General features: G+C 43.5%; 1 protein-coding gene across 1 annotated transcript in view; it reads left to right on the forward strand.

The window, feature by feature from the left end:
- The window catches only part of LOC145404727 (zinc finger matrin-type protein 2), a 32,636-nt gene extending 19,310 nt beyond the window's left edge, over positions 1-13,326 (forward strand). Inside the window, exon 6 of the mRNA XM_080276279.1 lies at positions 12,437-13,326. Within this exon, the coding sequence (XP_080132405.1) occupies positions 12,437-12,589 (153 nt within the window). The 3' untranslated portion in view covers positions 12,590-13,326. The remainder of the gene's footprint in view (positions 1-12,436) is intronic.
- The last annotated feature ends 1,450 nt before the right edge of the window (positions 13,327-14,776 follow it).

Raw genomic sequence — 14,776 nt, forward strand, 5'->3', positions numbered from 1 at the left:
AGAAACCACACATGAACACTAAACCTGTTGCTAGCAACTGAAACTGAAGCTGTACTTAATTCCCTGTCATTTGTGTTGAGGTAAATAACAATATATACAGTATATATGTATGTGTAAATATAGTGACATAAATAAAGGTAAATAGATAAATAAAAAAAGAATATCACATACTTCTCCAGTGGCGATGATCTTCCTGTAGGACCAGATCGGTTGGGAGGCGAGGAGTTTTGTACTGTGTGTGTGTGTGTGTGTGTGTGTGTGTGTGTGTGTGTGTGCGCTCCACTAGTGAAGGTATCGCTCGGTATGGTACTGCTCGAAACAATCACCCACGCAAAGCGTCACATCACATACAGGACACATGTTCCTTGTGTCCTTCCTCACCCCCACTTGAAGCACAAGGTACACTTGAGCCTCATCTTGTTGGAGATCCTCGCCCGGTGGTGGCCCAGAGTGCAATCCAACCTCATGTCGTCGTCAATCACCCGGTGACGCTTGCATGGATACCCTCGTGCTGTGCTCCTGTCGTGTGGGAGTCGCAGGCCCAGGCGCGGGTTTTCCCGACGGACCAGCAACTGGAGGTCGTGGCAGTGCTGGCACCCCTGATGGGCCTCCTGCAGATGGTGCTGGTGGTGATGGTGGCACCTGTGATAGGCCTGCTGCAGGTGGTGCTGGTGTGGGTTGTCCTGCAGGCAGTGCTGGTGCTGGCGGTGGCTGGGCCCATCCTGGCTCTGGTAATTGTGCGTGCCAGGTGTTGCTGGTGCTGGCTGCCAGGTAGGTAGGTCTGGGCTGTGGTGGAGTACGTGTCCAGATGTGGGCCAGTCCTCTTTGTGGAAATGCAAAAGATCGTAGATGATCTGCACCACAAATTCAGGGAGAGTTATTGTCGCTCGTCTGTACATTTTGTACAAGACGAACGCATTGAAGAGTGCCATTTGGGTGAAGTAGAATGTGATCTTCTTCATCCACTTGACAGTTTGCTATTGGATGGGGTAGTGCTGAACCATCTGACTGAAATGATCAACCCCACCCATGTACCTGTTGTAGTCCTCCACAACAACGGGCTTGTTAATGACCTCCACATAGGTTGTCCGCCCGTCATGACCCCGCACCTTTCATTGAACCCTCTTCAGAATGGTGTCCACAGTGTGGAAGGTGGACACCATGTTCACAATGCACTTGTCCTTTGACAGCAGGACTAGCACATTGTCCTTGTGCCTGTACGCCATGCCCCCCTTAGGCAGGCTCTTAGCCCTGGCGATGGCCTGCAGCTGGCGTGGCACTCCTCTAGGCAGCCATAGGGTCCCACACACGTAAAAGCCTGCAGTGAAGAGTTTTTTGCACAGGGCTACAGAATTGTAGTAGTTGTTCATGAACAACTTATAGCCCTGGTCCTTCAACGTTTCCATGAGGCCCCACACGGTGTTCTCGAGGGCCTGCTGCACCCCTGTGTATACCTCGAGGTTCCAGATGTAGCACGAGTACGACTCAGCCAACATATACATCTTGATGGAATACTTGGTGGGCTTCTGGGGGTTGTACACACTGAAGGACAACCGGCCCTTCCACCCCAGAGAGCCCTCATCCAGGCTGAGCTGCTCCCTGGGTTGGTATGCTGACTGGAATCGCTGAAGGAGGTACTCCATGACCGTGCGAACGTGGATGAGCTGATCTTGGTTGTCGTGGGGTATGGTGAGCGAGTTGGAGGTGTGGAAGTGCTTGAGGATGGCAGTGAAGCGCCTTCCACTCATCGCCCGCCAGACCCTAGGGTAGTTGTGCAGCTCAAAGCTCCTCCAATAGTGTCTGATGGTCAGCATGTGCGTAACCCCCATGAAAAGGTATAACCCCAGGAACTTGGCCATCTCTTCATTGAAGGAGAACAAGGCATCCAGCTGAGTCCCCAGGAATGTGACATACCGGTTGGTTTCCACAGTGAGGTACGACAACAACTCCCGCGTGAAAAAGAGCTGGAAGAATTCAGGGGAGTTGTTGGAATATCCACCTGGATTCCTGGGGATCCAGCGAATGGCCCATGGTTCAGTGTGAACGGGCCACTGCTCCACCCAGGATCCTCTTCAGCGTCGGTGGCAGCGGGTCAGCCTGTCGACACCCTTCGACCTGCTCTCTGACCCCTTGGATGTCCCCCGTGTCCAGGCTGCGGACCACGGTTCCCTCATCTGGGAGGGAACGCCTTGGACGAGGATGAGACAGAGGGCTCTGGAAACACCAGTCTCCTCAGCCTGGCCGGCGAGGATCTCACCGTAACATCCAGCATAGCAGAATTGGGTGGAGGGGCCATCACAACGAACAATGGCCCGGCTTCCTGCGACACTGGCTCGCCAAGGGGGGCAGAGGGGCCTGGAGATTGGGAGCCAGCGAAGCGAGCAGTGGGACCAGCAGGTCCTAGAGGTGGGGAGGGTTCTTCGGTGAAGCCGGCTAATGATGGTGGTGTGGTCTCCCGTGATGGAAGGCGGTGGGGCAGCTCCACTTGCTGACCGGATGGTGTCAGCTCAACCTCCTCCACTCCAGAACAGTCACTATCGATGTCGCTTTCTGACTGTACCTCATCGAGGATCTTATGCCACTCGTGTGGTGCCAACCCGCGTTTCATCTCTGCAAGACTGATGTTGTTGCAAGCCAACTGGAGAATAAATTGCTGTCAAAGGGATGATGGACCTTGCGGTAGTCCAATGCTGTTGTAGGGGTGTGAGCTGAAATAAAGGAGTCAAGATATTTTATTCACAGCCAGCCAAGAACTTTGCTCAACATTGGCACAACGCGAAGGTTCATGATATATGTGTATGTCCTTGAAAAACATCATCTACACCTGACTTAGTGCACAGATAGGGGCCACAAGCACGTGGTTACCTCTTTCATTTACTTTGCACATTACACATAACCAAATCTATCATTTTTATTAGACACACAGTACATTTCACCACTAAAATGTAAATGCACGTGTTCCGTAGGCCCTTACCTGTGCGCTGAGGTGTAGCAGATGGTGCTTCCCTTACGAGTACACTCTGCAGTGTTTACGCTTCTATTTCACATTACACATAACCAAATCTATCACTTTTTATGAGATACACAGTATATTTCATCAGTAAAATGTAAATACATGCGTTCCTAACCTTGCATTGCATTTCGCTAGCTTTGTGCTACCTCAGGTGTACGGCACGCACTCTTCCTTATGTGCATGTGAGTCAGTCTTTCACACTCTTTTCACATAAAACATAACCAAATCTATCACTTTTTATGAGATACACAGTATATTTCACCAATAAAAATGTAAATGCACATGTTCCTAACCTTGCATTGCATTTCGCTACCTTTATGCTGCCCCAGGTGTACAACACACACTCTTCCTTACGAACATGTGGGTCAGTCTTTCATTGTCTTTTCACATAAAACATAACCAAATCTATCACTTTATGAGATACACAGAATATATAACCAATAAAATGTAAATGCACGTCTTCCATAGGTCAATTACGTGGTCCCTACCTGGACGGTAAGGTGTAGCAGATGATGATTTCCAGACGATCACATGGTTCTCTTTCACTTTCTTTTCACATAACACATAACAAAATATATCACTGTATGAGATACACAGTATATTACACCATCTACAACTACATATCTCACATTGCATTTTGCCACCTTTGTGCTACCTCAGGTGTACGAAACGTTCTCTTTCTTATGAGCACGTGGGTCAGTCTTTCACATTATTTTCACATAATACATAGCCCAATTGTATCACTATATGAGATCTATCTATCTATTGCCAGACGCCACAGTCTACACAGTATATTTCACCAATAAAATGTAAATGCACATCTTCCGTAGGTCAGTTACATGGCCTTTACCTGGGCGGTAAGATGTAGCAGACGATGATTTCCAGACGATCACGTGGTTCACTTTTGCTTTCTTTTCACCTAACGCAAAATATATCTCTGTATGAGATACACAGTATATTACACCATCTACAGTTACGTATCTCACATTGCATTTTGCTACCTCAGGTGTAACCTACGAGACGTTCTCTTTCTTACGAGCACGTGCTCTAGTCTTTCACATTACTTTCATATAATACATGACCAAATTTGTCAGTATATGAGATACACAGTATATTTCACCAATAAAATGTAAATGCACGTGTTCTTAACCTCACGTTGCATGTCGCTACCTTTGTGCTAACTCTGATGTACGAGACGCATTCTTTCTTATGAGCAGTTGGGTCAGTCTTTTACTGTCTTGCACATAAAACACAACCAAATCTGTTAATATATGAGATACACAGTATATTACACCACAACAAGTACAGTACAAGTACGTGGCCCTTATCTGTGCACTAAGGTGTAGCAGATGATGTTTCCCCTACCTGAAGACACTGCAGTGTTTACAATTTTATTTCACATAATCAGATCCATCATTTTATAAGAAATACAGTATATTTCACCACAGCAGTATATGAATGTGCTCTGTATGTCACATCCACGATACCTAAGGTATTGCAGGCGATATCTTCTGACGAGCACGTGGTGCAGTGTTTATGTTCATCCACACAAGCATACGATAAACATATCACTATAACAGTCATGTTTTATTTCACACAAAAAGCCTATGGAATAAATATAACAAAATGATAAAATCAATTATCCCCATAAACCTCCTTTATTTTATCCCCTCCTGACAACGGCGTGCCGTGGCTGTAAGGCGTACGTGACCCCTGCCCTAGCCAATATTTCATCACATACACTCGTTGCACTATATTCCTATCTGTTGCACAATAACACTATCCACCATGTATCAGCATAAAACAAGGACCTCATCAACACCTTGGCAAATATTCCGTTCAAGACAACGCCGTGTCATCAGGCTGTTTCCCGCCTCCCCCTGCTAAACATTTCACCATGTCCTTCCTCACAAGCTATTGCACACTATATTCACCTGATTCACTGTCACTACTGTACAATGGTTGAATACTCACATTGGGTGCAGGGTAGAGGGAATGTAGTTGTTGGGACATGGCGAAAAACAGGGCAGGCCCAGCACAATCTTCGTTGGGTCAACGACTGATAACTGCCAGGAATGATTCACAAAAGCCCAATTCCCTATTGCAGACACCAAATCTAATCACAACAGTGCCCAAAAAGTAAACACAAGCACTACTAGAACAGTGGAATATGACGCGCGCCCAGGACGGGTAAATAGAGTACGATTTAAATGGCCCACCGCGTGTCACCTTCTCCCTTGACAGCCGCTGTGGTATTAATCAGCCTGTCCGGGGTGCTGCACGTCCCGGGCCCCAAAGTTGCCAAGTCATTACTTTTGACGAGAAGCTTGTGAACTATGACGCCTCCAAAAATTATGCCAATCGGCCGAAAACCTTTTCTTTGACAAAGGTTTTTATGCTTAAATGACGACAAACGTGTTATCGAGTACAGTCATTACTTGTTTTATGATGTTTTGGTTTACGATATTTCGCTACAACGATAATAGAAAAGTTCCACCCCAAAATTCTGTTAACAATAAATTTCCCACGATAATGATTTTGCCATCAGAAAGCGCCAGGCACACGCAAGGTGACCGTCGCTTGTCTCAGGCAAGATGGCTGCCCCGACGTGCAGGCATTGTTATGGTTCAGGTCCCGCCACCCCTTCAAAGCCCTGTCTTTTCAACTTGTTCATGTGTCCCCCCGTTATCGTCACCTCTCAGCCAAACATCGTACTACAGTACTGTGAATTTGTGTACCTAGTGGTAAAGTCAGTGCCAGCGTAGGCCCCAGTGCTATGGTTGGTGCAGGTATGGGTCCCAGTGCTAAGGTTGGTGCAGGTATGGGCTGGATTCCCTTCCCCCTAACCTGTTCCTGTCTGACTCAGAAGCTGACCACTAGTGCATGTAAGCACAGGCTGTCCCCCAGCCTTGGGGAGGGGATGACTTGGAACCAACACAGGAAGGAATGAAGGTGGGTTGTCATTTATGGTTCAATCTTGGTTAGGTGACTTTGGGAAGTTGAGTTGACGTAACCTCCCTTTTATAATGGGTTTCAGTGTACCGATTTACGATAAAATCGGTATATGATAAGGTATGACCTGACATAACCCCATCGTAAAACGAGTAATGACTGTATAGTTGCAGCCACACCCATATGACAACAAACGCGTCATCATGGGCGGAGGGGTTAAATTTGGTTGCATACTAACTCTTCAGAGGGGAGATGTCTGGTAGCTTCCAAGAAGACAAAACCTACTGTATCTACTCAGCAGTCAGCTTATACACTTGCACTCTGTCCTTTTGAATTTCCCCCATCCACCCACAAAATGCTGTACCACCCACCAGGATTGTGATAATGACATAGTGTTTTGAATGCTGCAAATGCATGTAAGTACTGTACAGTACTATGAAACGAAATAGGAAACTATTTTTGACAAAAAATAAAAATGTAGAAATAAGAGTGGGAGAAGTATGAAAATGTGAAGGATGAAAATGGAAGAATATCAGAAAATGGAGGTAAAGTAAGGAGCAGATAGAATGAATTTTTTGAAAGACTCATGAAAGAGAATGATGAAAACAGTGCAGTAGTATGGTACTTGATATTGGGTTTGTTTGAAGGCAGAGAATGTAATGCTTGAAACTGTCGCATTAGCAGAAGTGAAGAAGCTGTGAATAGGTTGATGATTGGGAAGGCATCAGGTATTGATAAAGTAATAATAATAATCATGATTAGATAAAAATCATCCTCATCATTCAGACCTCCTTTCCCACCCTAGGGCAGGGTGAGATAATAATAATAATAATAGTAATCCATCCACCCATCCATTATCCAAGCCTGCATTGCCTATGAGGATTGTAGGAGCCCTGGGTTAAGCAGATTGGTCCTGACATTTAAGTTGAGAGTGACCAGCCTCACTCATCCCTGAGTGGCATTACATGAGCAATAAACCTCAACCATCCCTTGGATATAAACCTTCACCAGCTCAATCCGATTGGAACACCTTAATTACCCACTAAACCACCAGGTGCCATAATAATAATGATGATGATGATGATATTGTAATGGGTGACATGAATGAGATAGCAAGCACTGGTCCTGTGAATGATATAATGGTAAGTGTTGCTGATATGAGAGCAGTGAGAGGACAGTGTGCGGGTTTGTCAGATCATATGATTGTGGTATGCAGCAGAGAGGAGTGAGGTTTACCATGAGGGAGAGAAGCAGTTAGGGAGAGACTGAAAGTCGAGAACCTGAGGATCAAAGAAATGGCAGATGAATATGGGGTCAAAGTAGGGGAAGAGTTAGAATCATTGAATTGGAATGAAATGGATTTGGACAGCCTGTGGAATGAATATAGGGACTGCTTAATTAGGAATGCCAAAGCAGTGTGTGGTGTGGCAAGGATAACACAAAGAAGTTAGGTACAGCATGGTGGGATGAAGAGGTTCAGAGAGTAGTGGAGAAAAAAGGGAAGAAGTGGCTGGAGTGGATATAGAACAGGGGTTCAGTTAAAATAAGAACTAAATATATTGACAGCAAGAAACATGTAAAGAGACTAGTGAAGAGGAAAAAGGAGGTAAATGATGATTGTTTCGTCGTTTTGTTTTTAAAGGCTCCAACATGCTTGCATGCGTCGGTCTTGGTCACCTAATGGCGGCTCTCCATGTTGCACGATCCATTGCAGCCTTCCTGTTCAGTCCCTTAACCCTGAGGTCACACTTAATGACTTCGTCCCATGTCTTTCTCAGTCTACCCCTCATAACCCTACCCCCAATATAAACACTTCTCACCTTCCTTACCCAATTATTAGCCCCCATTCTCTCCACATGTCCAAACCATCTCAATCTACCTCTCCTCATCACAACACCAATACACTCCAGTCCCATCCCATCTCTCAACTCTTCCATCATAAGCCCAGTCCCCCCAGACCTTGCACACAGGGACACACTACACATCCACCTAATCATTGTCATTTCTGTACGTCTGAGCCGGCGAATATCCTCCTCCTTTACTGCCCAGGTCTCACTACCATACAGCATTACACTCCTAACATGCTGCATACAAAGACCCTTTAGCACATAGGGAGTGTTCTCTCAATGTCAGGAGAGGCAAGAGCTCCCTGAATTTCCTCTAACCACTTCTCACCCTAGCCACAGAGCTAGCTCCAGTCCCACCTTCAGCACACAACATGTCTCCCAAATAACAAAACTCTTCCACACACTCAAGAGATTCACCAGCAAGGTCAATCCTTTCATGCCTGACGATCTCCACCTGCTCTCCCCGACACACCGTACACATAAAATCAGCATTATCTCGCAGTCTACCTCTGATACCACTACATCTCTTGTGCACCCATTTATCACAAACACCAAACAAGATGGAAATCTTCCCACACCCTTGTGGCAAACTGCACATGACCACTCTCCCTCGTCTTTGACAGTACCGCCACCAACCCTAGACATCATCACTTTTGCTTTATCTGCATTTACCCTAAAGCCCTTGTGCCCCATCTCTCCACCTCCTAAACCTTTCCTCCACCTTCCTTTCGTTCTCTGCAATCAACACCAAATCATCGACATACAACATCTCCCACGGGAGTCCGTTTCTAAAGTCACATGAGAGGGCTTCAAGTACCATGATAAACAGCATGGGACTCAAAACTGACCCCTGATGCACACCAACATTCACGGAAAACTCATCACTCAAATCTCCATTCACTCTTACCTGGGTGCGATCACCCACGTACATGGTCATAACCACCCTAACCAACCACTCCTGCAAGCCAAACTTTCTCATTGCCCACTTCACCACCTCTCTAGGGACTCTGTCAAAGGCCTTCTCCAAATCAACAAAAACAAAATACAGATCCCTTCTCCTACCAATATATTTTTCCTGAAGCTGTCGAACAATGAATATGGCATCAGTTGTACCCCTGCTTGGCATTAACCCAAACTGCATCTCATCAATATTCACTCTTTCTCTAATTATACCTTCTAAAACTCTCTCCATTACCGTCCTTATCTGATCTAAAAGCTTTATACCTCTATAATTTCCACTTTCCAGGGCACCACCCTTCCCTTTATACACATTTACAATACAATCTTTAGCCAATCATCTGGGACAACACACTCATAAATAATCATATTTATCAGGTCAGTGACTAACCTCACCCCTACATCTCCTGTGGCCTTCAACATTTCAGCAGTCAACCCAGACATACCTTCTGCCATCCCCACCTTTATCCTGCCTATTGCCTCACTCACAGTAGCAGCATCAATCACAGGCCAAGGGCCAAACACTAGATCTGCTGGCTCCAAACCTTCCCTGTCCCAGTCAAACTCCTCATTCAACAACCAGGTATAATGCTCTCTCCATGCTTCTTTAATATCCTCACTTTTCACCACTACCCTTCGTTCATCATTCTTCACACACTGCTCACCTATAATATCCCAATTATCCCTCTTCATCTGATTTGCCACCTTAAATATCATATTTTTCCTTTCCCCAAGATTTAGGTTATCAAGTAAAAGTCTCTGTGACTCAGACTTCACCCTGTATACCTCTCTTCAAGCCCTATGTTTGGCAGCCAAGTATTCCTCCTTGCTACCACCCTTCTTCCATTCCCGGAAAAGCCTTCTTTTCTCCTTAACTGCAGCTTCTACACCCTCATCCTACCACCAAGTTACTTTATGTCTTGGTGGTCCTCTTGTCCAACCGCATGTTGCATCAGTAACTCTCAAGATCTAGGAAGAAAAGTGAATGCATCTGAAAATAGGAAGTTATTCTGCCAAGAGGTGTGGAAATGTAGAGGTGACAGTGAAAAGAAATGTGAAAATGTGAAGGATGCAGATGGTAGATTAGCCCACGGGGATGAAGTAAGGACCAGATGGAAAGAATATTTTGAAAGTTTGATGAATGGGAATGGAGAGAGCAAAGTGAGTGTTAACATGGTTGGTTTTGGGGTTGTACAGAGAAGAAATGTAGTGCCAGGAAACGTGACACTTGCAGAGGTGAAGAACGTTGTGAAGCAGCTGAGAAATGGGAAAGCAGCTGAGGTTGATGAAGTTTATGCAGAGATGATTAAGTATAGTGGATAGGGCAGAATGAAGTGCTTGTTGGAGGTATGTAAGAAGGCATGGATGAGTGAAAATGTGCCAGTAGAGTGGTAAAAGGCAGTGATTGTACCCCTGTACAAAATTAAAGGTGAGCAAAGTGAGTGCAAGAATTATCGTGGCGTAAGTCTGTTGTAGGGAAGGTATATAGAATTATTTTAAGAGAAAGTAAGAGAGATATCAGAAGTCTTAGTGAGTGACGAACAGGGTGGCTGTAGGAATGGCAGAGGATGTTTGGATCAAATATTTGCAGTGAAATGTAGTGGAGAGGGTTTGTGAGAAGGACTATAAGGTGTTTATGGCATTTATGAATGTGGGAAAAGCATATGACTAAGTAGACAGAGAAGCATTGTGAAAGGTTTTTCACATGTACAGTGCAGATGATAAGCTGCGAGTTGTCATCACGAGTTTTTATGATAAATAGTGAGACATGTGTAAGAGTTTTTAAGATGATAGTGAGACATGTGTAAGGGTGAATGGGTATCTAAATGAATGGTTCACAGTCGGTATGGGCATGCAACATGGTTGTGTGATGTCCCCATGGTAGTTCAATATGTATATGGATGGGGTGATGAGAGAAGGAAAAACATGAGTAATGGAGAGAGGGATGACGTTGGTAATGAATGGTGACGGATGGAGTATCTCAAATTTGTTGTATGCTGATGACACAGTGCTACTTGCAAATACCGGACAAGAGCTTGGTAGACTAATGCAGAGTTTTGTAGATGTCTGTGAGTGTTGTGCCTTGTGAGTATGTGTAGACAAGAGTAAAGTGATGGTTATTGAGAGAGGTGACTACCAGTGTGATGTTACAGTGAATGGAGAGTGACTGGAATTGGTAAGAGTTCAAACACCTGGGCATGGTGATAGAAAAGAGAGGAAAATGTGCAAAAGAAGTGGAAAGTAGAATGACAAGGAAGGAAAGTAGCTGGTGCTATGAAGGCTGTGACAAGAAACAGAGGCCTGAGTGTTGCAGCTGCACGAGGCTTACATGAAGGAGTGTTAGTGCCACCTGTAACATACAGATGTGAGACTATGGAATGGCTTGAAAATGAAAAGTCAAGAGTAAGGGCAGTGGAGATGGGACTTCTGAGGAATGTATGCAAGTGCAGGAGGAATTTATGTAACTGCAGAGAATGAGCAGGATACGGAATAATGTGATTTGTGAAAGATGTGGAATGTGGAAGTCTGTGGACACTAGAATTGAAGAGAATGTACAGAGATATTATGGTCATGTTGAGAGAGTGGATGACAATAGAGTGGTGAAAAGGATATATCTGAACGAATTTGGTGGAGGTAGGAGGTGAGGTAAGTCAAGAAGAAGGTGGAGGGATACAGTGGATGAGTGTGTGAGGAAGAGAGGTATGGAAGTTGGTGAGGCCAAGGGACTGACAAGAGATTGAGCTGACCTGATGAATTTTGTGTGGAGAAGTGCATGACCAGGGATTTGGCGTCCCTTTTTAACATGACAGCATTCAGATTGGCTCTGTCATATTGGTACATGCAAAGCTACAGAAGGTGGTGAAATTTTATTTTGGCCTGTCAGATGGAGCCAGGATTTTGAGAGCTTGAATGATGAGTGAATGGAAGTGTGGCCCATGGCATCAGGCAAACTTTGGTTGTCTGGACGTTCTACTCCTCACCTTGCCCTAGGGTGGGAAAGGAGGTCCAGATGATATTGTTGTTGAAGATAATAATAATAATAATAATAAAAATAATAATAATGATAATAATAACTAATAAAAATAAAACCATCTTCATCATCATCATCATTGTTTCACAGGAGTGCCAGTTCTTCCAGTGGAATTCACTTGCACTCAAACTTCGTTATCACCTTTACAGTTACAAGACTTGTGACGTTCTGTATACGGTACATAGAGAATAAAGGTGGTGTGCTGAGAGATGTATGAACTGGCAAAAAGAAATCCCCATATTCTTTTGTATTACAGAAGTACAGATTGGCCCAGATGTTAATATTCGTGTTAGCTTAGCTTCATCCAATCCTTTAGCAGCTGGCAAACTTGGTTTTCTGTTCCATTTCTCAGCTTCTCCCACATTACTTGCTGTAGCCACTCTTCTTTTGAAGGTACAACAGTCTTCCACCGGTTCATCTCTTCATTAACTAACACATCATACAATAAATTATTTTGTCTGTCAACAGTCATCATTTTATTCTTACCTACATTAATTTTCAGACCTGACCACTCACAGCTATAACATAACTCCCATTACTATACTTAACTGTTTTGACCTCTCTTCATAGGTTATTATTTATTTATTTACAGTATTTTATTTTATTTATTTTACAGTATTTTATTTTTTTTTACAGGAGGAGAAGCTAAAGGAATACCGAAGAGAAAAAAGGAAAGAGAGGAAGAGGAAAGCTGATACCACTATTGAAGAAGATATGAATATGGGTAGTATGGACCCAGAAATGGCAAAAATTATGGGATTTGGTGGATTCAGCTCTTCAAAAAAATAAATATACTGTAATGAACTTACAATATTTCTTCTTTTAAAATTCGTGCATATACTGTGTACCATGTCCACAGAATCATAAGTATGGTTCAAGTAGGAATTATAGATATGAAGAGTACACTGTAACACAGTGCTGAGGTAGTGCATATTTAATTTGGTTCAGTAGTACAGTGATTCCTTGGTTATAGCAATTGTCATTTTCACTGCAAGATGGAAATCTGCACTTCTGCCATTATCGCTCATTTTTCAGTTGAAAGACATTGTTATTGCACACCTGAGATGGTTTCTGCTGACAGTGATGGTGCATTATGTGTGGTTTCTGATGGCTTTGAGGGATTCAGATATGAAGCCCTACTCAAGAAATTTATCCTAGGCAGTAGAGACCACTTAATTCTCCATCCCCTAGCCTCAGAACTCCTTACCTCAAGCCCATCTCAGGTCTCACTGTGGCACATGTTTCTTCCTTATTGTGTCCTTATCATCACTTTCTATTAACCTAACCACTCCTATGTGTGTTTCTGATACTTACCATAACAATTTGCATGTAATGGGTATAAGTTTCTGTAAAAGGAAAAATTTGGGCTAGCAGTTGAGATGCCTGATGCAATTTAGGACAGCCTGATGGTGGAGGATGGAATGACATGGAGGTGATACATGTTTGTCCTCCCCTTCTGGGTTTAAGGTGTCTGGCTACATATAGAAGCAGCCGAGAAGATAAATAGAGTATGATTGTTTGCTTATTTCATAGGTGGCCATCACTGAATATGGCCACTATTTTAGGTAGAAATTTTCAGCAGTGGATGTAAGGAGGGATATTATTGCTGACTTTTCTCTCTCTCTCTCTCTCTCTCTCTCTCTTTTTTTTTTTCCATAAGTGTACCCCAGTAAAAATACAGAGAAACCTCGAGTGTGTGAATTTGTACACTGGTGTAGACACCCAGTCACAGACATTGACCACATCAAAGTTATTTGTTCCATTAAAATGAATGTCTGTGTTGTGGATATATGAATAATAGGTTGGCAACAGAGCTTCATGTTCCATTCTATCTACACTATATGTCTGTGTTATGGATGTGTGAATAATAGGTTGGCATCAGAGCTTCTTGAAGTGGCTTCCTGTGTCAGTTTTTTTTTTCTTTTTTTTAATATAGAATGCTTACACCTTGGTTTCCATTAATCTAGAATCTCATCTGAGTTCGCTTAAGATGGTTTCCAAAAATTCAGAAAAAAGGAACTACTGAAAATAATTTACAAGTAACTGAAAGCAAAGTCGTGGTCACACAGGGATACAGTATTTTCGAGCAATAACAATCGAAAGGGCAATAGCAAGAGCAGTGAAATTCTCACAAAGGTGGTCACATGAGCTGTTCTGCCACAGCAAGCAAATAAACAGGTAAGTGTTGCCATGTGAGTGTGATGAATGATCGTTTAACTTTTAATAAGTCATACTGATACACACATGAATACAGCAGTAAACACAGTGATGATAAATGCTAACAGGGATGCTGCTATTATTTTTATGTTGATGCTCATAATACGAAAGTGGACTACTACTAAAAAAACATTTGTGGACCAGCAAGTAGCTTGCTAAAAAGGAGAATGAGAGCATTTATAATAAACAGATCCAAACTTAATTTAGAGAAGTCAGAAACCACGAGGCAGTGGATATGACACAGTCAACCCTAGTATTTTTGTCTTTTGAGTCTTGTTTCTCTTGTCATTGACAAGGAGGATATCAACATAAAGTCTGTGACCTTGAGTGAGCAGTTGGCTTGGTTGTAAACAAAAGCCAGTCATACCAACATCACCTGTGTAGTACTCCTGTGCTTGCAAAATTATTTTAGTATTTTATCCATTTTAATATATATTACAGTTAACTCTCAATTATCTTTTGTAATTCAGCCAAGCTCTACCCAGAATTTAGTGAAATGCAGGATATTGCATAGTACCCCTCCACTGGCTCAACATTCGGCATCGAGCCAGATGTTGTGTTGCTATCCGTCTCAACCCACTATCCTGACAACTTTCCCATGAGTAAAAGATGAAAACTGAGCATAAAGTACAATAGAATAATGATACAGTACAGCAGTACAGCGCAGGTTGGCAACCACTCACGAGCCGTTTGATATGCCTCAGTGCCAGATGTTGCGTAGAACTGCCGGTTACTTCCAGTTTCGGCACCAAAAGTTAC

Source organism: Coenobita brevimanus, chromosome 64 (assembly GCF_032717465.1).
Source record: "Coenobita brevimanus isolate Jiangsu-jjx chromosome 64, ASM3271746v2, whole genome shotgun sequence".
In the NCBI taxonomy this organism is placed as follows: domain Eukaryota; kingdom Metazoa; phylum Arthropoda; class Malacostraca; order Decapoda; family Coenobitidae; genus Coenobita; species Coenobita brevimanus.